At 38.4% G+C, this 27,700-nt stretch overlaps 1 protein-coding gene across 5 annotated transcripts in view; it reads left to right on the top strand.

Moving 5' to 3' along the window:
* The window catches only part of EXD3 (exonuclease 3'-5' domain containing 3), a 234,500-nt gene that overhangs the window by 70,582 nt on the left and 136,218 nt on the right, over positions 1-27,700 (top strand). For all 5 annotated transcript variants that reach the window (XM_072431330.1, XM_072431331.1, XM_072431332.1 and 2 more), the window contains 9 exons: positions 7,265-7,340; positions 13,336-13,400; positions 15,250-15,417; positions 16,295-16,456; positions 20,899-20,952; positions 23,083-23,222; positions 24,123-24,223; positions 27,207-27,280; positions 27,546-27,584. In XM_072431330.1, coding sequence (XP_072287431.1) covers positions 7,313-7,340; positions 13,336-13,400; positions 15,250-15,417; positions 16,295-16,456; positions 20,899-20,952; positions 23,083-23,222; positions 24,123-24,223; positions 27,207-27,280; positions 27,546-27,584 — 831 coding nt within the window. In that variant the 5' untranslated portion in view covers positions 7,265-7,312. The remainder of the gene's footprint in view (positions 1-7,264; positions 7,341-13,335; positions 13,401-15,249; positions 15,418-16,294; positions 16,457-20,898; positions 20,953-23,082; positions 23,223-24,122; positions 24,224-27,206; positions 27,281-27,545; positions 27,585-27,700) is intronic.

The raw sequence follows: 27,700 nt of genomic DNA, 5'->3' as shown, positions 1-27,700 counted from the left end.
TGGAAGTGAGGGAGGAGAGTGCGCAGCGGGGTGCCGCTCTGTCATTCTCCCCCTCCCCTCTCCATAGAGCAGAACGGTGCTGTATGTACACATGTTCATGCATTGTGCAGTTCTTAGTTGTTGGAAAGGATCGTGAAAGATCCTTTCCAACAACAATTATTGCTTGTGTGTACCCAGCTTAAGAGAGGTCTTCTGCCTGTAGGTTGATATACACATTGTTTTGCTGATGTTTAGGTTTCAAAAGACAGAAGAAGATGGGTAGGCAAGTTTGAAAAAATGGGTTTTGAGTGCTCTTTTAAATGAGCAGAAAGTAGGAGCAAGGGGAATAGGAGGAGGAAGACCATTCCAGAGAGTTGGGGCAGCTCTAGAGAAGTCTTCTATCCGTGCGTGTGATGAGGTTATGAGTAAGGAAGACATTAGGAGGTCATTGGAGGAGCGGAGAGAGCGGCTGGGGGGTTATTTTTTTTTTACTAAGTCAGAATTGTAAGTGGGACAATAACTGTGTAGGGATTTGAAGGCAAAGCACAGGAGCTTGAATTTGATTCTCAGGTGAAATGGAAGCCAATAAAGAGAACTACGAAGAGATACAGCGGAAGAGGAGCAGAGGGAAGAATGGATGAGTCTGGCTGCAGCATTCATAATAGATTGTAGAGGAAAGAGTCGGGTTAGTGGAATACCAGAGAGGAGGATGTTACAGTAGTCCAGACGAGAGATAATAAGAGCATGTACAATGAGTTTGGTGGTTAGGGGTAGGGGCGGATTTTGGAGATGTTGCGTAGGTGAAAGTGACAGGACTTGGAAATATTCTGAATATCGGGGGGAAATGAGAGGGCCGAGTCAAAGGTGACACCAAGACAACGTGCCTGAGGGGAGGGCCGAATAACAGTGTTGTTAACAGTTAGATATATGTCAGGGGGAGATTTTTAACTTTAGGGGGGATGATGAGTTCTGTTTTATCCAGCTTGAGTTTCAAAAATTGGTCAGACATTCATGATGATATGGCTGACAGGCAGTATGAGACCTTATCCAGGATTGAGGGAGACAGGTCAGGGGTGGACAGATAGATTTGAGTGTCATCAGCATACAGATGGTACTGTAAGCCAAAAGAGGATATGAGACTACCGAGAGAGGAGGTGTACAGAGAAAAGAGGACTGGTCCAAGGACAGACCCTTGGGGAACACCAACAGGGAGGGGAATGGGTGAGGAGGAGTTACCATTGAAAGAAACTTGAAAGGAGCGGTCAGACAGATAGGAAGCAAACCAAGAGAAATATTCCAAATAAGGCATTTGTTGCAGAGATCACAACCCCCTCAGTGAGTATTCTTCTGACATTAGAGCAACCTTTTTCATCATTTTTAAATTTCAAATAACTAGGGAAACTTGGTGATTTTAGAGAATTCCTGTTATAAATACTATATCCAAAGCTCAGAGTACATTACTATAATGGGAGAAATGCCTCTTACATTGCTGGCCAGTGGGAAGAATGCCACCCATACAGATAGCTGAAAGGTCACTTAACCCCCCTAGCGGTAATCTCGAGTGTGACTCTGGGTGGCTTTTACATGCAAAAAGCGGTAATCCCGAGTCACACTCGGGGTAACTTTAGATGTCCCCCTTACCTTTGCCCCACACTCCATCGGCGATGGTCCTGCTGTGCACTTCTGCATTGTGGGTGGTCACCCCCCGAATTTGCTATTGCTGCTCGCATCTGCAGTGAGATGTGAAGCATAATGCAGAAGTTCTGCATTGTGCTTTGCATCCCCCTGGAGATGCAGAGCAGCAGCAGCAGTGTCTGTGTGAGGCAGGCGGGACATGCCCCACTCGCATCACCCGGGAGGATGATTCATCTTCCAGGTGATGCGAGTGGTGATGTATTGGGGGGGGGGGGGGGGTTGGGGGGGGAAATTTTAAAGCAGATTGCAGTGTAATCTGCTTTTAAACGGGTTTTACAGTACAAAAACACCACACAACATGAAATAAAATAAAAGTACATTTTTAATTTTATATTTTATTTTAAGATTACATTGTTTTCTATTATTTCATTATTTTTTAAAATTAATATTTATAATTATGTATTATATTATAATTTATGATTTTAATATAATATAATTATCATACCTGCGAGTTAATCCTAGGAATTACAGGCCCATAATATAAATAAAAAATTTTATGCAAAAAAAAAAGGATCACTTTTTGTATAAAAAAACTGACAGAATTAGAACGCTAGGGGGGTTAAACTAACCTGGAAGGCACAAAATTTTCAAAGCTCAGGGAACCCCTAGGTACCCTGGCTGGGAAACACTGCAGTAGAGAGAGTTTCCTTCTTTTCCTGCTGGGTCTTTAGGACAGGAGGGGAAGGCAAATCTTCCCATTGGGACAAAAACTGCAAAAGGAAAACAAACAACCAGGAGTTTACCAAACCTTTACTGTCTTCAAAAAGTAGTCATGTTTTGGTTGCAAACAAACTTTAGGCATGCATGCTAGCTTAATTTGAGTCTTCTCTTTAGTCTTATGGATGATACTCTATGAACATGTCTACCACATCTTTAGACAAATATTTAGACAAAAGGAGAGATTCAGAAACTATACAGAGAACTCTACTGCTTTTCACATGTATCTCACATAAGAAAGTCTGCTAAAAATAAATGATTTTTATTAGTGTACTACTGCCTTAAAATTTTGTTTCTGTGTAAAATTTGTAACTGCCTAGTTATATGGACTCTAATTCCTGTTAAGTGTTAGGTTAGGGTATTTGGGGGTAGGGGACTTGTGCAGCTTGCTTCTTCTTTTGGCAGCAATGTTTTTGTGTACAGGTAAATTTGTGGTGACAGTGTTGCCTAAAATATATAACTATTTAAATTTTTTTTCAATAATTAGGCTTCCAACAACTTTTATAATCTCTACACAACAGAAATCAGATAGTTAGAATGTCTGCAATGTAAGCCTGCTTGGTTTCATTCTGTTACACTTTACTGTAATCTCAAATTTATCGGGTGGTATGGCATGAGCATATGAACATGCAGGAAACAGTGAGGTTACCCTAATACCCTACTAAATTCCAGAACTGCAGGCTGTGTTGTCACCTTTTGGTTGGGATACAAATATTTTTCAATGTAAATCCCTTCTTCTATGGTGCATTTGACTGTTTTGTTCCACATTTATTTTAAACACCGAGCCATGGGTCTGTTCATGGTGCTGCAATCATTGAATGCCCCTGAGGCCAGAAGAAGCCAAACCATCGTACTAGTTTGACAATGGCATTCTGACAATCATAGATACTTAGACACATCTCTTCAAAGAAGTTCCCGAACAGCTCACATTTCTGCAGTTTGTACCTCCTCTAAGCCCTTTATCACATTACCCCCCTATTGTAATGACTAACTCGCAGCAGAGTATAGAAAGGTTTTCCCCTAGGGGTGCTGGGGATGAGGACAGGCCCGGTTTGGCTTACAAAGCTGCTTGGTGTAACATTGAGCCGGTGGTCCAGGAAGCGTGACACATGATACATGCTTGCTGAGGGGTGTGAGAGGGGGGTTTTCTAGGGAGCATCACCCAGCTGCTAAATTTAATGAGAAGAAAAAAAACGGAAAATACCATCTTGCCAATATTTACAAAGCGTCAGTCACACCAGCACTGGCTTTCTCATTGACAAGGGCAGTGTTTATTTAGGCAAGGCTTGGGCAGCGGATTACCTAACACAGCCGTGCTGCGGAGGCATCTGCTTTTGAGTCGGTAAATTTGCATGACTGTGGATGGCTTCCTCCTAATGTTCCTAAAAATGAGGGGAGCAATTAACAACTTCCTTTTGTTCCTGGCTTCCTAAGGCATCTACCCATCCAGTACCAGCTAATGAGAGTACATACCTCTATTCTAGGGGCCTATGAGAAATGCTACCTTTATATAGTTTGGTGCCATTGTTGCTATTTTCTCAGCTGTACCCTAGTGTATGGGCACCTATTCGGAGAATGTTATGGGCAAAGTAGAATGGTTTCCTCACCGTTTGGGAGGCAGATTGAGTTAAAATGGATCTGTCGTTAAAGAACCACCTCACCGCTATCCCTATCACCTGGGGCAATTGGATATGTTTGGCTAAACAGTATTGGTTTCAGGAATAAACATTTTTTTGTTTAGGGAAGTTATGGAAAATTCACATGCCTGTACATCCACCCTCTCTCGGATGTAACTGGATGCTAGTTGATTGGGGTAAAGACAGTGACACTGATATGAGGGGGTGCTGAAAAGTTCCTGGCTTTGCCTCCTTCCAAATGAAATAGAAAAATGAGTGTGGGAGCATATGACAGTCTAATATCTTAGTATGTAACTGTGCAAATATCAAATCTTTGCGATTCTTAAAACTGACTGTTTCTTTTAGTGAGAAGCTGTGATGGCAGAGGCACAAGCACGTTTCACGTCATTGGAGTTACGGGCTGTCATGAAGTTTTTGTTTCTCCAGGGAAAGTCAGCAAAGGACATTCACACTGAGATGTCACAAACACTGGGGGAGAAGTGTCCTTCCTACAGCACTGTCAAAACCTGGATATTTTGTTTCAAGCCTGGGCATTTCACCATTGAAGATGAGCCCCACAGTGGGCGCCCCCCAACCTCAACTGACCCGGCAACCTGCAATGCTGTCCATGAGCTGATTATTGAGGACTGGGGAATATCCACAAAAAAGATATCCCAGATACTTGACATTTCACAGGAGCGTGTTGGGTTTGTTATCACCACTATCCTAGACCAGGAAAGTGGGTGCCGAAATGCTTGAAAAGTGATCAGAAGAAGGAACGAGTTGAAGCATCCAAAGCCGTTTTGGCCTATTTTGAAGTTTCCAATTGGTCCACCATCCCCCCTACCCACCTGACCTGGCCCCTTCGCGTTATTATCTGTTTCCGAATTTGAAGAAACACCCGAAGGGGCAAAGTTTTGAGGACATTTCTGATGTGCTTCTGGGAGCTGGTTTGCGACCCGACCAAAGGACTTTTATTTGAACGGTCTAGAAAAGCTGCAACTACGCTGTACCAAGTGCATCAATCTCGGGGGAATATATTGAATAAATTTGTTATTTCATAACTCTGGCTCTCTTCTTTCTGGGCAAAGCCAGGAACTTCTCAGCACCCCCTTGGATGTTGTCAATATGGACTATGGCCAATGCCTAAGCATGAAGGATAGTCAGTGGTGGTACCTTCAGACCAGGTCCTCATTATTAGGAAACTGTAAGGAGAGCAGCCATTGCTAACTTGTGCAGGTTCCAGCTGTCCAGCACCACAATTAGCTAAAATTAAATGCATACAATGAACACAAATGGAGTAATGATTCAGTGCTCAACCCAGAAATTTTTGTAAGCTGGGTGGGAAAAAATTGTAGGCCGGTGGCAGCTCCTGAATTGTGACCCAACTCATCAGTAACCACCCAAAAAACAGAATGGTTACTAAAATGTGCCGGGTGGTGCACCTGGCTAAAAGGGACTGGAGAACATTGTGATTTATGTGTACAGATAGTAAGAAGATTGAAAGTAAGATCAACAAAGATAGCTTAGCAGAGCACAAATCACTAGAAATTGCAGTGCTGAATTACCTTGTGGTAGAACTAAAACAGCCTTTCTCAATCTTTTTAATGTAGGGTCCCCCTAAAAAACTTACCAGTCTTAGAGAACCCCTGCTGTATTTAAAGCTCAAAGTATGTTGGCGTGGTGGTCAGTAGGAAAAATGCCTCTTACATTGCTGGCATTAGGGAAGAATGTCATCCTTACAGATAGTCAACTGGATCATTGGGGTCATTAGTAACTGACCCGAGAGGCACAAATTGCTCACTGCTCAAGGAACCTTTAGCAACCTCTGAAGGAACCCTCGAATGCCATTGAACAATCGTTGAGAAACACTAGGTTAGAACTTTGTTTTTGAGGAAGGGGGTAGGAATGGGTCTGCAGGTCTCAGCAATTTGTAGAAGCTCAGGAGAGAGTGAGGAGAAGTTATTACTGGGACGGGGGGATGTACGAAGGGGTGCTGAGAAGTTCCTGGCTTTACCCAGAAAGAACCCAGGTCCTCAATAATAAGCTCATGGACAGCATCGCAGGTTGCCGAGTCAGTTGAGGTTGGGGGTGCCCACTGTGGGGCTCATCTTCAACAGTGAAATGCCCAGTCTTGAAACGAGATATTCAGGTTTTGACAGTGCTGTAGGATGGACAATTCTCCCCCAGTGTTTGTGGCATCTCAGTGTGAATGTCCTTTGCTGACTTTCCCTGGAGAAACAAAAACTTCATGACGGCCCGTAACTCCAACAATGTGAAACTTGCCATCACCGCTTCTCACTAAAAGAAAAAACAGTTTTAAGAATCTCAAAGACCTTATATTTGCACAGTTGCATACTAAGATATTAGGCTGTCATATGCCCCCACACTCATTTTTCTATTCCATCTGGAAGGGAGTACTTTACTTTGTAATCATAACTATGACAAGAAGTGGGCCATGTGGTTGCAGGTATCTACTATGATCATTTTATTTTGTTAAATATTGTGGTGTCAATTTCTTTAAAGATGTTGCTGTAGTTTAATAACCATACCTTGCATGCATGTTTAAATATACCCAATGCATTGCATTACTGGGTGTTGCGATTAGAGGGCGCCAGTTCCTAGCTTAGTGTGGAACTACTGTGATGTACTCCATTGTTATCATTTACAGCTATAGCAATGTTTGCCTCTCCTTACAACCAGTGGGAGTTCAGTTCACATTTCTCAAGTTATGGCTAACGCAACAACATCAAAGATTGTTAATATTAGTCTTTGTACACTGCTTTTATCACTAGAGACTTTGTTCATTTTCTTAGTACTGTATATGTACCATTATTGTTTTACCTGTGATAAGTCTTTAATCTAGAAAACCCAGCCAAATAGTTTGTTTTTGCATTTTATTTGTAACGTGTTAGAACCTCAGTCAAGTTCTGTTGTTGTCTGTGATTTTGCGTCACTTTCCCACTTGCAGACATGCCAGGAAATGACAGATACAACTAGGATAGTTGTCTCCATTGAAATGTTTTCTTGAAAGTTTTCTTTACCTCCTCAAGGGATAGAGTCTTGTATTTGGGAGAAACATCTTCAAATCACACCACATCCCCATTGTATAATTATGGGTTTGATTTTTTTTTTTGAAATGGGACTTTTTAGGTCTTGACCAGAAAACAAAAACGTATAGAGGGTCTATCCTTTCTCCACTAAATCACAAAGCATATATAGGCTGTTTTAATAATAAATTTGCATCACTTTTTCAGGAAATACTGCGGCTGTGAACCTCGTGTTCTGCTCCTAATTGAATAGAGATGGATTTGAAGGAAAGTCAAAATGAAGGTGATTGTTGTTTTTCTTGGCTTACTTTGTGATTTTACAAAATGGCAGAAACAGACCAGCTGAGTGTACTTGTCACACATTGAACTGGATCCATTTTTTTCCCTCAATAAAAACTGAACTAAGTGGTACTGTACGGGTTGTAGTGCCCCTATTTAATGAACCCTGCATAATGTGTTGGCACTATATAAATCCTGCTTAATAATATTAATAATAACAGTATCCAGTCCAGGCTTTCTTAAACCTTCCTAAAATCAGGCAACACCTTTAATTTCTATATATTTACATCTCACAGTACATTAGTGTGGTGGTCAGTGGGAAGAATGTCACCTTTACAGATAGCCAAAAAGATCATTACTGGCACCTCTGAAGCAATCCTGTTTGAGAAACACTGTTCTATGTGTTGTCTTGGACAACCTTCAGCAACCATTTAGAAGAACACTTTTTCCCTTAGTTCAGTGTAGCAAAATTAAATTTAGGAACTGTCTGCCTTTTTTCTGTAACTAATATAAAAAAAATGCTTTTTTACGCTAATATAAAAAAATGTTTTTTTACGTGTAGGGAAAGTCAGTCAATTTGCCCACATAGAGTTGGGCATGAACATTTATTCATATAAAATAAAACGTAAATGCTAAAAGCATTGTTCACAGATAGGTATTCTTCACTTGTTAAACATTCAAGTCATTTATGTGCAGTGGTACATTTTAGTGTACATCCCCAAAGCAGATATCGAGAGCCTAGAAAAGATTGAAAAATTAGCCTAAAGCTGTATCCTTTTGCTGAAAATTACAACATTAAGTAACCATATGGAAAATTTCCTATTTGCTTGACTAAATAGTAAACAGATAGGATAATATTTTAATACTCAAACATCAATATTTTTTGCTCACATTTTCTATTTATCTTTTATAAAGTACAATGTGTGTGCTTCATATGCAAACATTGGCTTCTTATTCTGCACTTCTAACAGTCCCCATTTACTGAGGGAGCAGAGGGTTATAGTAAAGAAATATGTAATCCCAAACACTGAAATTTTGTATAGTATTTCACATTTATTCAATTTCACAAGTTATTTTCAATACTTTTAAATATGCAGCTATGCAAATGATACTTGGCATTCTTGATATCAAAGTCCATGTTCAAGCCTTTGCTTAAAGGATGCTTTCCCTGTCTTTTTAGGCTTTGGCAACTTGTTGCTTGGCCTTCTCATCAAGACAACAAGTGACATTTTTAACACTCATTGTGCAGACATAGTCCACTGTTGTCACCATCCAGAAACGCGCCCTGAATAATACTATTATTAATAATTATAAACCATTTTTATATATACTGCCAACATATTATGCAGCGCTGTACATTAAATAGGGGTTGCAAATGATAGACACAGACGGTGACACAGGAGGAATAGAGGACCCTGCCCAGAAGAGCTTACAATCTAGAAGATGGGGGAAGTTTCACACAATAGGAGGGGGGCTATGGAATGTTGGGAAGTAGCGAGGGTAAAGGAGACAGAAGAAGATGGGTAGGCAAGTTTAAAAAAAAAAGAAAATTCCTTCCTGATTCCATGAGGCAATCGGCTGTTCCCTGGCTGTTATCTTTATTTTAAAGCTTTAATGCCCAGTTATATTCTGTCCTTCAAGAAAAGCATTCATCTTTTTCCTAAAGCAATCTATAGCAGTTGCTGAAACTACTTCCTGAGAGAGCCTATTCCACATTTTCACAGACCTTACAGTGAAGAATCCCTTCCTTATCTGAAGCTTAAACTTTTTTTCCAGACGCAAAGAGTGCCTTCTTGTTCTTTGTAATGATCTCAAAGTGAATAATTGGGAAGAGCGTTCTCTATATGTACCCTTTATATATTTATACAGGGTGATCATATCCCCCCTTAAACGTCTCTTCTTAAGGAAGAATAGATTCAGTTCAGCTAATCTCTCCTCATAGCTGAGCTCCTTTATTTCTTTTTTTAGTTTAGTTGCACTCTCTCTAATGCCACTATGTCCTTTTTGTGAACTGGTGCCCAAAACTGGACTGCAAATTCCAGATGTTATCTGACCAATTCTTTGTACAGGGGCAGGAATATTTCTCCATCTCTGTAGTCTATTCCTCTTTTGATACAAGAAAGTATTTTGGTAGCTTTTGATACTGCAGCTTGGCATTTGCATGCTGGTAATAAGCAAAAACAGAGTCAGCCATTAAAGAAGGGCTGTACATTTTACCCTATATTTTAGTTACATAGTAGGTCAGATTGAAAAAAGACATAGGTTCATCATGTTCAGCCACTAGGAAATAAACATATCCAAGATATGAAACCCTATGGACAGTTGGTCCAGAGGAAGGCAAAAAAACCTGGTACAATTTGCTTCAACAGGGGAAAAAATTCCTTCCTGATTCCATGAGGCAGTCAGATATTCCCTGGATCAAAGGTCACTGTTATTTTTACTTTAAAGCCTTATTACCCAGTTATATTCTGTGCTTCTAGAAAAACATCCAGCTTTTTCTTAAAGCAATCTATACCAGTTGCTGAAACTACTTCCTGAGGGAGCCTTTTCCACATTTTCACAGACCTTACAGTGAAGAATCCCTTATCCATAGCTTAAACTTCTTTTCCTCTAGACGTAAAGTGTGCCCTCTTGTTCTTTATACCCATCTTAAAGTGAATAATGAGGAAGAGAGTTCTCTATATGGACCCTTTATATATTGTTATAGGGTGATCATATCCCCCCTTAAATGTCTCTTCTCAAGTTAGAATAAATTCAGTTCGTCTAATCTCTCCTCATAGCTGAGTTCCAGGATTCCACAATGTCCTTTTTGTAAACTAGTGCCCAAAACTGGACTTCATATTCTAGATGTGGTCTGTCAACTGCTTAGTACGGGCAGGATTATGTCTCCAACTCTGCAGTCTATTCCTCTATACAAGAAAATACTTTGCTAGCTTTAGATACTACAGCTTGGCATTGCATGGTATTATTAAGTTTATGATCTACCAGAACCTCCAGATCCTTTTCTATTTATTCCCCGTAGACAGTAGCATGCATGGTGTTAGCACCCAAGTGCACACATTTACTTAAATATCATTTGCCACTTGGTTGCCCAATTAAACAGTACTTCCTGTATGTAGTTATGAGTGAGGAAGTCATTATTGGGTCATTGGAGGAGCAAAGAGAGTGGCTAGGGGAGTATTTTTCTACCAGGTCAGAAAGGTAAGTGGGACAAAAACTGTGGAGGAATTTAAGGCTAAGCACATGAGCTTGAAATGTGAATAATGACATTCTAAATCACATGTAGACAGGAAATAGATCAAAGAGGCTTTAGATGGTCATCAGAATTGAGATGCTGCAAAGAATGAAAAATGGCAACAAGTACTTTATTAAAATGAAAAGGCAATTCTTGTGTACACAGTGTGTTTGGAAACTTTTAAACAGATTTTAACCTAAAAAACTGAGCAGGCAGGCAAACTTACTTACCTATTCAGGCATACTTTGCCTAAATAACCTCCTGTGTGCACGCACAAGAGTTATATCATTTATGCTAGGCCTGCCAAGTTGTCCAACGATACCAAACCTAGAAAAGAAGCTGGCTAGGATGTTGGCACCATTGAGATAGACAGAGAAGGTGAGTTAGCTTAGCTACTTTTAGAGCTGAAAGTGCTTATTAAATACAAATATACTAATATAATATTTCACTAGACTTTGAAGATTTTTCTTGTTCACAACTGATTTCCTAATTGTAGTAGGTGAAGGTGATGTTGAATGTTCTATATTTGGCTACATGCGTGCATTGTATTGCTTTGCATACTTCAAATGAATCTCTGAACAGCTGTTCATTACAAAACATTTCCTGTCCCTTTTTTTTTTCTGGGTAGCAAATGGCCCCATAAACTGGACTTTTCTCAAAGAGTTTTTTTTAAATGTCAGGATGTAGACACTCATCACAAGTTCCTGTTTTATATAGATCAGGGAATATTATGAGGTCAGTCAGGGAGCATCCTCTCAGCGTCCATCTGTTTACAGTAGACTCTGGAGCAGAGTCTGGAGCATAACCCAGAGCCAACAGATTGATCATTTATTAGTACTAATGTATGTGTATGATCGGTCACAGATCAGATGTGTTTACTGACCCCTGGCCTGTGGATTTAGGGGAAGTTCTGTAATTCCTCATAACTCCACTTAATGTGACTCTTCTTTGGTCCCTTTTCCTGTATCCCTCTCACTTCCTATATTGACTTTTTCCCTCTGACATTTTGTCTATCTGCTATTCCTGTTACCTTGGCAAGGAGTCCAAGCAACACACTCATTTAGGGCCACCATTATTCTAGTGTCTGGTTACTTGTAGAACTTGATAAGCTAACTCAGTCCTTGACATTTTATATGTTTTGGGTTTTTTTACCAGTGCAATCTTGGCTTAATTCCTGTATCTGACCCTGTGGGAGATCTGGTTGTTCCAGCAAATTCATTGTTCTACAATCAACCCAAGGGGTCCATTTACACATTGCAGCTATTGCGGTTCTGTGCATTTTGAATGCCACCCAAACACATCTTCGCAATGTACCTGCAGTGCAGCATGCGATAACATATTACTGTGCATTTCAATGTAATAAATATAAATAATAATAAAAAATAATGCTTGTGCTTTTTTTTAATTTTTTTTTTTAATAAGGAAGCGTTAGCACTTCTGGGTTGTACTGATTTTCAGGACTGTGTTAGAGAGGTTTCCTCTCACTTTCTTTTTTAAGGAGAAAGCCTTAGAAAAGGCCAGCATTCTTCTATTTATCCTAAAATCATTTCTTTTACCCGAGTTGCTGTATCCTCCACTTCCTACCTGGTGAAAAGAAAAGTTTTAATTTTAAATGCACTTTAATCTTGTAAATCCATACAAAGTCCATGTCACTAGGTCGATTATTTTAGCAGAAAATCTAATATTCTACTTGCATTTATTGTGTTTTATGCATTTTAACAGAGTTTAGCCATAAAAATCTCCCTGGTTCAGACATCCAAAATCCATGAGACTGCTGCTGGGTGGTGCAATCTGTGGAATGATGTCAGCAGGAGAAAGCTATGACTTATGATATTGCTAGGGAATATACACTTCCTCGACTAGTCTATCTTTCTAACAGGAGAATGAATAAAAAAAAAAATATATGAAAAGGGAAAATGATGCATGTATTTTATCTTATTTTTCTATGTCTTAACCTGCAGTTTTTGTGCATAGTAAGCTATGCATATTTTCTCACTATGGTTAAAACTTCCTGGCGGTGCAAAAATGTTTGTTTGGTTTTGCATTGAATTCTACTTTGGGCTGGTAGCAGGGTTTTTCAACTATCACCTAAAAGGCTGGAACAACAAAAAATTATGTTTTAGTTATAAGAGATACTAACAGGCCTTTTCTGTGTCTTGGATACTGCAACTTTAAGTCGACTTCACACATAGACTTTGCATGCTAGGAGACTTCAACACACACTTTTTCATAATATACAATATTTGGGTTGCCTGTTTCAATACCTTGAGTATGGATTTGATTGACTGCTCCTATGGTTCTTAAAAAAGCTGTGAAATGCGTCGAAAATAGGGGGCTTCTGGTTACAGTAGGTTTATTATGATTCACTTTATAATTGATTTTTGTCTATAAACTGTTTGTTTATGAATTGTTTATGAATGACCAGCAGAAGCCTGGGGAGTATGGCTTTGGGGACATTCTTGGATGTATTTAGAACCATTTTGAAGCACTTATAGCAACCATTTGTTATGTCATTGATGCATTTGTGTATTAGTATTTGTAAATAAATGATATGGTATTTTATTCTGTATTATATTTTGAGTTCTTTTGATGTATAGTGAGGGATCCAAAAAAAACCCTAATAATTTTTAGTAATTATTGAATGAGCTCAATTTGAGTTGGGGTTGGACCCTGCTAGTATACATACCTATCTAATGGCACTAATCTAAAAAAATACAACTGGTTTCTGATCTGCCGTTCTGACATTGTTTTCTGCTTCATTTAGGGACTGACTGCTCTCTGATTTTATCTACGCTACATCATGCCTTGGCCCAAAAGGATGTTGAGCAGGTAGGTCATTGTTTATCTCTAAGAGACAAGTAATAAATATGACCACAAACTAAAAAAAAAAAAAAAAAAAAAAAAAAAAAAAAAAAAATTTGACAAAATGTTCAACTGTTTAGTAATCCCCGTAATTTGCAGAGTTTAGCTCACCCACAGTAGTTCCTTGATGGCTAGTGGACCACCCTCTTCTTAGCCAAAAGTCAACTTTATTAGTAGGTCTAATGTCTGCAGGGACTGTAGATGAAAAATGGTTGCTGATAATTTTCTGGCATTAAGGCTGCTATTTACTGCCATTTAAAAAGGGCACAAGAAGAAATTTCTGCGGAGCTGGCTGCCATCCCACTGTTGGGATATAAGGGGCAGAGATTTTATATTAGGTCCATCTGACCTCTCTGGCCCAAGATAGCACCTTCTAGTCTTAGGTAAAAAGAATGCCTTGATTTATTAGTTACAAAGAAACCAAAATGTACAAATTCAGGAACTTTCAATGCTAACTTGTCTTTAAAGGTACAAAATCTGACATTCCAATTCTATCCCCACATGTGCAATATGAGTTTTAACCCCATTCCAAATACAGAACTTTGATATTCAATTCAATAAATTGCATATACTTTCAAGGCAGTTTACCTTTTTCTATCTCTATTTAAAAAGGAACTGCAATAATCCCAGGAACCAGGAAACCAATATGCCTAAAATTGACAATTGCTGTGCCTTTATCCATACATTTATAGTATAGTGACAAATAGTTTTGTCACTAGAACAGGAAACAAGGAATCCGTATAGGGACCCAGACAGAATTTTAAATCTGGGATTCTATTCCTTTCTTGCTCTAACAATTAAAAAAATGTTTTGAACAATTTGGTCTTTACTGTGTAGATTACCAGCATTTGTTATTGTTAGAAGACATTACCATGAAGGAGACCCCTTTGCCGGGGATTTGAATCACCCCGTCGATTTAGACCTATGACTTCAGCATTTCTCTATAATTCATCTCGCCTCTGGGAGTTCGGTTCCCACTGCAGTGTGGCTCATCCATTTGCTGATGTTTTCTGTGTCCTGCAGAAAAGTAGGGACCAAGGGTATTTAACCCTTAAGTATACAGTAGGAGAAATCAGAAATAAGACACATCCACAGTCATCCATTGTGTTTAGATATTGGGAGGTAAGTATTAAACACTTTTCTTTTCCAAGGTCCTAAAAAAAAATCCCATTGATTGGGGAGATTGACTGCTTGTTTCCTAATTGGACTGATGGGCTTTTAGATTGTGCATTCATTTTATTTATGTATTGCCCTGGGAGCAATGTATTGCTGAGAATTTGAAGCTTTATTGTATTGTCTATTGCAGGGAGATGAGGAATCAAGTGCAAGGTTTTTGGTGTTGGGACTCGTTAATATGTGATAGGTGTGATTCACAATTATATTCACCCACTACTGAAATCTGAAATTTGGATATAATAAGATTTTAAACCACTGTTTAACAGAACCTGTCACAACACAAATGAAGGAGTGGCTGAAGAAGTGGTTTATCACCTTTCATTTGATAAGGTCTTACAACAAACCGTGACAAGCCAAAGAAATGTGCAGTAAATGATGACAGTTCCTGAGACTTAATCTTTAAAACAATTCATCCATTGCAATTTCTATTTTTATACCACAACAGCTTATTATTATGTTTCAAGAGTAAAGTCACTAAACAGTGGCCACAACTATCATCCCCTTTTCTACCTATCAATCTACAAAGTAGTTATATTGAATTGACCTTAAGGGTGATATCATTTGTATTTGTCATTTTGCTGTACTTTATTTCCATTATGTGCATATGTGCTTCTAAGCAGATTTCTTTATGCTCTGACAGGCACGAAAGAATGTGAAAAATTTCCTTGCTACTGTAGACGACCCACATACTGCTCTCCTTGACTTATTGGAAGGCTGTAACATCTCAAAGGGAAAAGGGAATTCTCTGGCTAATTTAATTGCTAATGAAGCTCAGCAATGGTTGGTGGAACATCCTGAATACCAGCTGGTAAGAATTAAACACCAACCTGTAAAAATATATATATATATATATATATATATATATATATATATTATATACTATATTATATATAAATATTTATATATATAATGGAAGGAGATCTTTTTTGTTCCTCATCAAGATCTTTTGATACTGGCATGTGCCTAAATAATCCATGCAATGTCCATCCAAAACTGATATGCTAATGAGCTTCTGGGCTAGAAGGTCTCAGATGCTCATTTTTACTTCTAGTGCTGCCAACATATTGATATTTGGTCACATGACCTATGTTAAAGCGGTGCAACGCTGGTCCTTCTGTTAGCAGTGATCACATGACCAAACTTTTATACAGTCAAACATATAGCCAGCAATGGTGGAAATTTGGAGTAGCTTTTTCTCCATGGAGGATAAGCATTTCAGGCTTTCCACTAACAAAACTGGTAACAGTCCTGTTCAAATTCAACTTATCTACAGGAAAACTGCCATTATTAGTTGATTGCATGCATCACAAATAGACATGCAAAAACTTTCATTGAGAGAGCCTGTGCCCTTTGGAACTTGATACACATGGAATGTGCAAATATGTACTTTTGTGTTTTATAGGTACAGAGCTCAGGGTGACTGACAGTACTCTGGTATTGATGCTCAGAAATATAAAAAGTGGGCTCAAAGTTGGCACTGAGTTGGCAGTATTGCATGCTTAAAAAACTGCTGCCATTTTCCTTATGCTATAACCATGCTGTAGCCATACAGTGCAAGATAATTGGTTTTATGCAAATCTTTTAGCTTGACAGCCAGTTATTGTATATGCAATTCAGTTCTGTATTGAGATGCATGTCACCAGTCATGGTTCATGGTTATCTGGTTTGATATTTTCTATTTCCAGTCTGAGCTGAGGTTGAGAAAGGCGCAGGCTCGTGTTTTCAACCTGGTCACTGAAGGGCAGCTGGTAAATGTCCTCATCTACATTTATCGTCTGGAGGAAGCTGACCATCCTTTTCTGCTAGGTCATGTCATTCACCTTCATCAAATGGGCAAATATAAAGAGGTAAGGGCTAAAGAATGCTTTTAGGGGCTTGTTTGTAGCAAAAAAAAAATTATTTGTGATATGGTCCTTAAAGTGGACTTAACATTGGAATTGTAGTGTCCGCCTATGTAACATGGCACAGCTCCTCATCTCAAAAGGCCTCAACAAAAAATGTACTTACCTTACACCTGGCTTCTGCCTATAAAACCTAGTCCTATGTGATCACCCTGCTTTTGGAAAGATCCCAGGGAATGCACCATCTTGTGATATTTGGGTTACTAGGCCCAAAAACTGGATGTAAGGTAAGTATATTAACTTTTTCCTTCTTTTTGTCCTTACTTTTTGCAGCTGTTTAACATTGTGTTATGAGTGCAAGGTCTGCTTTACATCGAACAGCGAAACAGGTTGGTGTTTACTATACAGTAGCTTACACCTTCAATCTCTTTTGTTTTTTTTTTGCCTGCAAGAATAAAAGAGAGAGATCAGGAAGGGGACAAGGGAGGTAGCAGTTGCCCAACATCTTGAGGATCTTAGCTCCAAGAAGTGGAAATTATCTTTAAATTTGTTTGAATAAGGCAGAATAAATTTCACTGTAACTAGTTATTTTAAAATTATTCTCATATATTTTAAACCCTCCAGAAAGTGATACCATCAAAAGGAAACTGTCTGGTTTTATAATTTTGTAATTTGTTATGACACAATTAGCTGCAATCAGGGTCACATTGTTTTCATATTAAATATGTACTAATAACTCTTCTAGAGTGCTCCACTAAAATGGCTGGCTGGAACACAAAATGTAACCTGGAATTGCCATTATTTTCTATTACTATTACATATTTATATAGCAACAACATATTATGCAATTATTGATACCTGCCTATGTACTGCTTTTTACTGTACTCCAAAAAGAGGCAAGTACAGGTTTTTGCAGCATGATGAGAAACTTCAACTATATATTTCCTAAAATGGCTCCCAAGATATTCAAGATGGCTGCAGTTGATGCATATTCCTTCTTTTCTCTTGGCTTATTTCTCCAGCAGGCAATAGTGGAATTCAGAGCACAGCCAAGACTCATATAGTGTGCAGCTATTCTCTGAAGACCCCCTGAATGGAGAAGGAGGTGCTTGAGAATATTAAGGGATAGGCGGAAGGCTGGCTAGTGTTTCATGGAAGTCTCATGTTACACTTCAACCATTTGAAAGAGTGACTGTGGCAGGCTGAATAAGACTTTCCTGCACTCCAAAAGGCATGGAAGAGAGGACAAAGATGCCTCTTGTCACAGGCAGGCCCCTCCTGTTGAGAACAACCATTGTAACACAGACAGAGGTCCAGTCTGGCCGTCTGTGCATGCTTCACTGCTTTCTGAGCTGTGCAGCAAATGCATTTAGCCTTTTGTCAGCTTGGAGTAGTAAGGGCTCCCCACGAATGAATGGCCTGTGATGTATTTAAGTGTCCCGGAGTGGCCTCTGTCTGTGTAGACTGAGTGTGGTATTTTGTGGTGTGTTCTTGAAGGGTCCGTGCTACCTTTAAGTGTCACTTGAGTCTATTGCTATATCTTGGGTGTCACTTCTAGAGATATGTGACAAAATTCCTCTGTCTCCCTGAGCTAAATTCCTGTATGAGAAGCTTCGGATGGAAGTGTCAATGCTCTGGGTCTTTCCTACTGATAATGTTGGTTTTTAGCACAATCCAGTGGCAGTGTTGTGCTTTTAGCAACAAAAACTAGTGGGAAAAAAAACTTTTTAACATTGTTGTTAAATTTTACCCAGGATAGAAGTAATAAAGATGCAGTGCATGCTCTGGTATCGGTCGTCATATCATCCTGATAGAGAAGAATATTAGATTGGAAAGGGCAGACCTAAGAGCCAATCAGGCTTCAGATAAAATACATGTATTACCAAGGTACATTCTCATAGAAGGAGGAAGGAGAGATATGATCTCTTGGTGTAGTGCTGGTCCTTCATTTTACAACCAGAGTCAGTTGGTAGGGATGTGGGCAAGCTGCACTACTTATCAATAGAAAAAAAAGCCTGTAACCACCATATGTAATTACTTAAAAAACAAGTACCAGGAGATCTGTCATTCAGTGAAAGAGTGCAAGAGTGAATGGTAAGTAAAATTCCTATTTAGATTGCCCCAGTACAAAGGAGCATTTAACCACTGTAGTGTGAGAGTAGCTTTACTGCAAAGGAATATTTTTTTTTATTTATTCTGACACATTTGTACTACAACCACCCTCTCCCCCTTTTCTTTTTTGGCGCATCCTATAACACTGGTCAACAATCATTTTCTTGCCAAGCAGATTAAAGTCATTTAAGGTTATGTTTGATGCACAGATTACAAATATGGTATTGGTTTTGCTAGATTAGCTCTAGTTTTTTAAATAATGACCTCAATAATAACTTCATAGAAAACTAATGAAAAATAAAAATTAAGCAAAATAAATTAGATATGCCTACGTATACAAAATAAAATTTTTGAAATACTTAATGTCATTTTTTTCTATTTACAGAACTAATAAAAAAAGCCATTGAAAAACTCCATTTGTATGATTTCCTTTTATGCTGATGATCAGGACAATCACGTTGAAGGCTCCAGCAGTAGTCTGCCATCATGTGTCTATCCCATCTGCCCTGATACCTTTCTTCCATCACCGTTATATCTTGATGGAACCTCCCCCCTTGTTCCTCACTGAAATTGCCAGGGTTTTCTGGAAATTTTTGCAAATGGCTATGGAGATAGTGTACCTATATGCTCATGGTAGCACCCAATTTTTAAAGTTTAAGAGCAAGTTTGTAACAGTTCTTCATATTTTGTACTTTGTGGTTACCCAAGAAGTTCTTGACAACCATGACATAGCTGTGCCAGGCAGAAGCTCGGGTATCAGCCATGTAACTTTTGAAATTTGAATAATTTATGAGTTTATCAGTTTCTGGGGTCCATCAAAGATTCCTGCTTTTAATTTTTCAGTACTCAATCCAGGGAAGAATCTACAAATGTATTTTAATTGGTGCTCATGATAGCAAAGCTTTTGTAAGAGCATTTTGATGTTTTCATATTCTTCTTTAAGTTTTGTTGAGTGGCTAATTGAAATTGATGCAAAACAGTTGCCATAATGCAGTAAAACAGATTGCAAACTTTGAGTGGAACTGTCTATGAAAAGCTGCCAGTCTTCTGCTCAGTATTCTGATACTCCCATATGGGCTAGTAGTCCAGGGATGTTACAACAGTACATAAAGTCTCCATCTTCACTGAAATATGGTAGGAGTGTCACCTCTCTTGTCCTATAAACTGTTTTTTTACCTTCCAATCTCAGACAGTTCTTTTCTTTTAGCCTGGATGCTAAAAGTTCAGATGCTTGTTTAGACAGATTTAGGTCATGTAATAAATCATTGAGCTCTTCTTGGGAGAACTTCTGGTTTGAACACTTCCTTCATATTCACTTCCACTGCTAACTCCTGGATTACACTCCAAACCGTGTATATCCTCCATGTCGGATACAGGATCGGACTCGGGATCGGAATCTTGCTGATTCCAAATCAGGGTACTCTCACTTGTTTTTCTTGTAACGATTGAAACCTTTACATTCACAATCATTATGATGATTTTTGGGCCCTCGCCATACCATAGGTACACCAAAATTTAACCCTTTCAGTTTTCCATTTTTCCACTCAACACAAGTTTTGCATACCATATGGGGAGCCTAATACTTATCTTGGTCCCCCAGTTTAATACCAAATGCTGCAAGATATGCTTGTTTCACAAATTCTGTAGTGTTTCTTTGTTTTTGCTGAGAATATTCACCACAAATGTAACAAAATACATTGGGGTAATTTAAACAATTTCTTCTTAAAGAACTCATATTTCTGTAAAAAAAAAGAAAACGTATGAATAAAAAGAAAGCAAATGAAAGTTTCATGAAAATAATGCTACATTTAAAATATGAAATGCAAAACATCGGTACAAATAAAGATTGATAATAATATGCTGTGTTAACATTTGTTGTTGGTGAAATCGTCTATTCCCATTCCTGTATCACATAACTGGAGCCAATTTGAATGAATCTGATGAATCTGAATCCAGTGTATTTGACATACACTAAATATATTGAAAAATCTGTGAAAAAACTTTTTGTTGAGCTGTGTAATTGTTTGCTTGTAAAAGCAAGCTTTTATATGTATAGTAAAGAATAAAAAATAATTGAAACCTAAATTGTAAACTTTTATCCTAAATGTTTCATATAAAGTGTTACTGAGTATTCTTAATTTCCCCTGAAATGTCTTTTATCAAATGCCATGGCATTGATATGGTGGTTTCAGCTTTAGTAACATAAGTGATTAGGCTTTAGATCGAGTGAGCCATTTCTTTGAGCTTTATTTATATTGTTTTCTTGTTTGTGCTGTGGAATATGTTTGCTAAAAAAATGGTATTGATAAAAATATTTGACTTTATTTTTTTGGCAGGCAGCCATTTTATGTACAAAGTTGAAACTTCAGCCACATCTGGAAATGGAACAAGTAAGTAGATAACATCCTATTCTAAATATTACTTTAGAAATAGCTGAGTCTGACCTGTAAGTTTAAAGCCGAACTTTATTTAAAGTTTTAGGTCTTGTTTTGGATAGATTGGGGAATAGTTATAACTTGTGGATGGTTTTTGTTGCTGCCAACATTTTGGGTAGTTTTATTTGAATAATAAATCTCTGACACCAGGATAAGGACTGAGGCACATGGAAAGCATTGAGACAGGAAGTTATTCTGTTATTATTCGGCCCTCCCCTCAGGCACGTTGTCTTGGTGTCACCTTTGACTCGGCCCTCTCATTTACCCCCCATATTCAGAACATTTCCAGGTCCTGTCACTTTCACCTACGCAACATCGCCAAAATCCACCCCTACCTGTCCCCCGAGACCACCAAACTCCTTGTACACGCTCTTATCATCTCTCGTCTGGACTACTGTAACATCCTTCTTGCTGGTATTCCACTAACTCGACTCTCTCCTCTACAATCTATCATGAATGCTGCAGCCAGACTCATTCATCCTTCCCTCCGCTCCTCTTCCGCTGCATTTCTTTGTGGTTCTCTCCATTGGCTTCCATTTCACCTTAGAATCAAATTTAAGCTCCTGTGCTTTGCCTTCAAATCCCTACGCAGTTATTGTCCCACTTACATTTCTGACATGGTTAAAAAATACTCCCCCTGCCGCTCTCTCCGCTCCGCACTTCCTCACTCATAACCTCATCACACGCACGGGTACAAGACTTCTCTAGAGCTGCCCCAACTCTCTGGAATGGTCTTCCTCGTCCTATTCGGCTTGCTCCTACTTTCTGCTCATTTAAAAGAGCGCTCAAAACCCATTTTTTCAAACTTGCCCGTCTTCTTTTGTCAATTGAAACCACCACTACATATCTCCCATCCTATTGTGTGTGAAATTCCCTCACCTACTAGATTGTAAGCTCTTCGGGGCAGGGTCCTCCCTTCCTGTATCACTGTCTGTATTAGTCTGTCATTTGCAATACCTATTTATATGTACAGCGCTGCGTAATATGTTGGCGCTATATAAATCCTGTTTAATAATAATAATAATAATAATTCAGCAAGTAATAGTGCTTTTGTTGCTGTTTTCCTATTGCAAAGGTAGTTTAGTTTAGGCAGGTAGTATAGAAAACATTTCCCAAGGGGCAGAAAAATAACCCCAGACAGATGTTCTTACCTTTCCCTACTCTATTAGAAGCCGAAATATAAAATCTAGCTGAATTTGCGCATTTGTTGCTCATAACTATGAGACTGTGTTGCTTGATCTGGTTGGTTATGTTTGATACATGAAATGATGAAAGATCTGTGGGTACTGTAAAACCTCTGCACAGACCTTTAGGTTGGTTTACTTTCTATACTGATGACCAGAGCTAGGGATTTTTTCTGACATACCCTATGGGAAGGTTTTTTTTTCACAAGAAATATGTTTTGGCAGGCAGATTTTACTCCAGATCTCTTTGTGGTCACATGTCCACATGGCAGAAAAGGACATGTGTATTACTGGAAAGATAGGAAGGCACATGACTTGCCCTTGTACTCCATAGCCTCAGCTTCCATCATCATCTTCTTTATTTGTACATCCTATTTATTATTAATAATATTATTATTAATAAACTGTATTTATTAAGCTCCAACCTATTATGCAACGCTGCAAATACCAGACAAATACAAATAATGGTTAAGAAGGAGGAGATACCCTTTCCAAAGGAGCTTACAATTGTACTATACTGTGTATAGCAATAAAAATGTTCTTTAGAGGCATGCATACACATATGCTTTTCATAAAGTACACTAAGTGTTCAAAAGTGTGCACAGATGAGTATTAGCTCATGTTTTCTTGTGAAATTGAATGGAAATGCTAATAATTTCCTGGCTGTAAAGGTTTGGTCTAAAATGTTCTTACAAAACAACATAAACACAGCCCATGCACCCATGATCAAAACAAATTAAGTGAGGCTTAAGTAAAGAGTGGGGTTTAGAAAGATGTCTGGTAATTCCTGCCATGTGACTAAGACAGGCAGTAAGGGGCAATACACGAAACGTAAAGATGCAAGTTCTATTCCATTTGTTTACTGTGTTGTTGATATTGTAATGGTTTACGGACTCTGCAGATTTGTACCCCATTGCTTTTGATGGAGAGGTTTAATCTGGTAGAAGCATATGTGGCTGAGTATCCAGAGCTGCAGACCAAACTACTCCAAATGTTGGACCAATGGAGTTTATGCAGATTTAATCCCAGGAAACTTTGCAGGTATGCATCATTTGTATATGTTCGGTTTTTTAGATCGGTGGAGAGGCGGATTCTTCATTTAATAAACTTTAGATCACTATCCCTTTTAATGCCCTTCGTCTCCACACTTTGCATCCAAAACCAAGAACTAGTCTAAATATTCTAGCCTCCTTTTGTAACATCACCTTATCATGTATTACCCATTTTACGTCCTCCCCACCTTTTGTTTATAAACACATACCCCCCTCCACCCTTTTTTTATTTACTTATTCCAAAGCATAAATAAAGGCACTTTAAAACAAGCTTTCATGTATGTTATTTTGTTATAAAAAAATAATATATAGTTCACAACAGGAGCACTGAAATCTTGTCTCTTTGCCTATATTTTTTTTGCTGGCACCCTGCCAGCCTACCAATGTAAACAATAGGCAGGCATGCAACTATGTTGTGATGTTGAGAATAAGTTACTTTGCAATACATGCCACTAGAGTGGTTATTGAGGGTTTGTTTTACTTCATTAGATTGTTATTGTATTGTCAGGGGATACAAGTAGGGAAATCAGCCAAGTGGTAAAAGGCAGAAATGGAACTGAAATTATCAATTTATACCAATTCACTAATAAAAGTAGTGACTTATGGTTGAAGTAAAGATGGCCTAACACCAGTTAACTACATTCATACCTTATGCTCTGCCAGGATCCTCTTTGGGATCGCATTTAGTTTTTGGGTGCAACAATACTGCCTTGGGGCTATCCAGCTGCAAGACTGATTTCAGTTGGTTTGCAGCAACTCTCTGGATTTTTGGTACTTGAACTGAAAGAATTATGAAATAGATTTGTGAGTTGTAAAGGCCTACATGATCTCTAGAACATATTAAGTTCTTGTTTTATTAAAATACTCTTTTTGAACAATCAACTTGCAGAGAATACAAAGGTCTTCCACATGTGAAAACAGACAAACTTAATCCAAAGACTATCGCTAAGTTGGCATTTCGACTGCTTGACCAATACAAATTGGATCCAGGTGAGCGTGTCTCAGATGATACAACAAATGTAAATGATAATGATTGCCGTAAATAAATTGTGCCCTTACTTTTGAGCTCATAATGTCCTTCCCTCTTCAAGGAGGCAAAGAGCAGTATGTAAAACACAACAACTCATAGGGCTCTATAAATAAAACAGACATTCCCTCAAACATTCCCTGGTGGGAGTCAATTACTGCTATTGAAACACATTGACCTGGAAGATTCCTACAAGGGAATGTTTGAGGGTATGTCTGATGTATGTCCCTGTTTTATAAATAGAGCCTAAAGAAGCCAATCAGAATAACGTTTCAGACGCAGTTAGCAATAGATGCATATGTTTGTGCAGGTAACTGTTTTCTGTTGTGCAGGTCATGTTGTTTACATGTATGTGTGAAAGTGTGTTTCTAACATCTTAGAAACACCTGTTATGTGTTTACATGAGATTTGACTTACTGTAAAGTTACTGTAAGTGTATGCCCAAAGATTTTTTTAATTCACAGCAGGGAGGGGCTAAATGAAAAATTTTGTAAGATTTTTTTTTTGTCTGTGTGCACCCTGATAGGGAGATAGGGACATTTCCCTTTCATTTCTGTTCTCAATGAGAAGACATCTCCCCAAAGTAAACATTTTGTTTTCACTTCATCACTTTCATACCAGAAACTTCTTCCTGAAACACGTTTCCCCTCACTTGAATTGTCCTTCAAGTAACAATAGTCATCAAAATCAAAAAAGTGGGTGAATCTTCCCAGCAGGAAAACAGTAATAAAAACTCAAGAGAAGGTAGCCCTTACAATATTTATAAACTAAAAAACATTGCCTTTACAAACATTTACATCTCTCCACAATGTCTATAGATTTAGTGGTAAATGGGGGCTTGTTTTAAAGTGCTCTTAGCGCTTGTTGAGACTATTATCCATCCACCATTGCACAATTCTTCAGCCATTATGACACCAAGGTAGTCCTGATTTGAAAGGTGTGCTGTTTCCACCCTCTTCACCTTCCAGTTGTCAGTAAGACAGGTAATAAAAGGCAAGAAAGGCTGGACTGGCTTTTAACCGTGTTGTCAATGTAGTACTGCGCTAAATTGCTCTGTCTATTAACAATACCTGTGACCACTTGTAGCTTCACACTGATCATACAGACATGGGGCCTTGTGACTCCCCTGTGACAAATAGAGACAACTTTTTTCTAATTTTGGTTCTGTACATTACCACAATTCATTTTAAATGAAACAACTCAGATGCAGTTCAACTGCACACTTTCAGCTTTAATTCAGTGGGTTGAACAAAAAGGTTGCATGAAAATGTGAGAAACTCAAGCCTTTTTTTTTACACAATCACTTCATATTTATTTCATGGGCTGGTGTGGGCAATTCCTTTGTTATGTTATTATCAATTAAGCAGATAAAAGGCCTGGAGTTGATTTGAGGTGGGGGGGGGGTGCTTGTATATGGACATGTATTTTGTATGTATTCTGTTGTGAACAGACAACATGCAGTCAAAGGAGCTCTCCATGCAGGTGAAACAAGTCCCATCCTTAAGCTCCTTAAGCTGCTGTTGAAGACTTAACTTCGGACAGAAAAGTCCACAAACAAACAGCAACTGAGAGGTGCTGCTGTAAAGGCCTGGCAGAGCATTAAAAAGGAGGAAACCCAGCATCTTGTAATGTCCATGAGTTCAAGACTACAGGCTGTCATTGCCAGCAAAGGGTTTTCAACCAAGTATTAGAAATGAACATTTCATTTTCAGCTTTTAAATTTGTTCAATTACCTGAAATGAAGTGATTGTGTAAAAAAGGCTTTAGTTCCTCACATTTGTATGCAATCTTTTTGTTCAACCCACTGAATTAAAACTGCAAGTCTGCAGTTCAACTGCATCTTAGTTGTTTCATTTAAAATTAATTGTGGTAATGTACAGAACCAAAACTAGAAAAAAGTTGTCTCTGTCCAAATATTTATGGACCTAACTGTACATGGGGTTTATGATACTGAAAGCACATGCAACACATGAAGCTTTACACTGGTCATGTAGACCCTGGCTCCGAAAGGGATCTCATTAAAATGTATGTAAACCCTAACAATGAACTTTATTTCCCTGCTTTGGGTCTGGTAAATATAGCACTGAAACCATTTTTATTGGTTTATTTGTGCACAAAAATACTTGTTGATGCTATATTTTCATTGACAATATTCAGCTATGCCTGCTGTCATCCAGGACTAATCTCATCTAATGTCATCCAAGTTAATCTCTATGCTGTAAAAACGATATAAACTAGAATAGTAAAGTAGCTTGGAAAACGGCAAGGAGCAGGGCACACCACAATAGGAAATTAAGAGCAGTTCACATTTCTAAAAGATCAGTAGTAATTGTTCTGTACCTGCAGTGTCTTTAAAGTGGTAAAACATAGTGGATGTGCATGTACTCTGGACATACAACCTCTACTAATTTATTTTCAGGTCACTTTAGGTGTTACCTGCAGGGATATAGAGTATATAGACTGTTGATGTATGTTCTAATCTTATATTTCTATTAAAGTTCAAGCCTGATCTTGACTTCTTACACTGCTATTGGTCAGGGAATATTATGTATGCAGCAGGGACATTTTGACCAAAATTCAGGATTTGTACAAAACTTGTAGCTTAGAAAAACAGCACAGTTTTCTTTATCTTACTGCTTTTCTGATGAGTACTTTTATTGGTCTTTCACTGAAAAAAATATGTATTTTAGGTGAGTTATTATTATTATTGTTCATCAAAGAAGCATCCTCTACTGTCTGACACAACCACTACATGCATAGTTAACATATCTATTAAATTTCATCCTGAGCCAAAAAACGTTTTAAAGTCAATAGTTAGTTTTAGGTAAACTGTACAATAAGAACTCATGTCTACTACCAAAAGGCCTTTTCTGTTCATTTGTTGAGATGTTCTTTCTCCTTTTGTTTTTTCCATTAAAAACTGAACAAGCTCCCTTTTCCCCTCAGCTCTCTGTTCGAATATAATTAACCAGCGTCATATGGGTACCCTGAAATACCTCATGCATAAGAGATTTGTGGAGGTAGGTTTCAGCCACTGGTGGGTTGACTCATTATATCATTTCCATTTTGTATATTATGCTGCCAGAATGTCAGCATTTTTTCACACATTGGTGGTGTCAATTAAAGATAACAAAGCTGTCTTCTTACTTGTTCGGTCTGGTTACAAATTGGCTAATTTCCCTGTGCACCTAATGCCCTGTGATGTTACTTTAATTTTTAGCATAGTACAATATGGTTCAATTGCAAAAACACAGTTTCAATAATATTTCCCCCTTTTCTTTCCAGAAAACAATGACAGAGGAGAACTGGAGTGACCATGTGCAGGTAATTCTATCACACCCCACCTGTGAGGTGAATGTCGTATCAGTGGCAGGCTGTGAGAAGGCACAGAGGTCATTAAGGTTCTGTCTGTTTTCTTCTAACATCTGACACAGGGCTTT

This window comes from Pyxicephalus adspersus, chromosome Z (assembly GCF_032062135.1).
Source record: "Pyxicephalus adspersus chromosome Z, UCB_Pads_2.0, whole genome shotgun sequence".
NCBI classification, from domain to species: domain Eukaryota; kingdom Metazoa; phylum Chordata; class Amphibia; order Anura; family Pyxicephalidae; genus Pyxicephalus; species Pyxicephalus adspersus.
The sequence above is the reverse complement of the archived record's forward strand: the minus strand, read 5'-3'. Positions and strand labels throughout refer to the sequence as shown.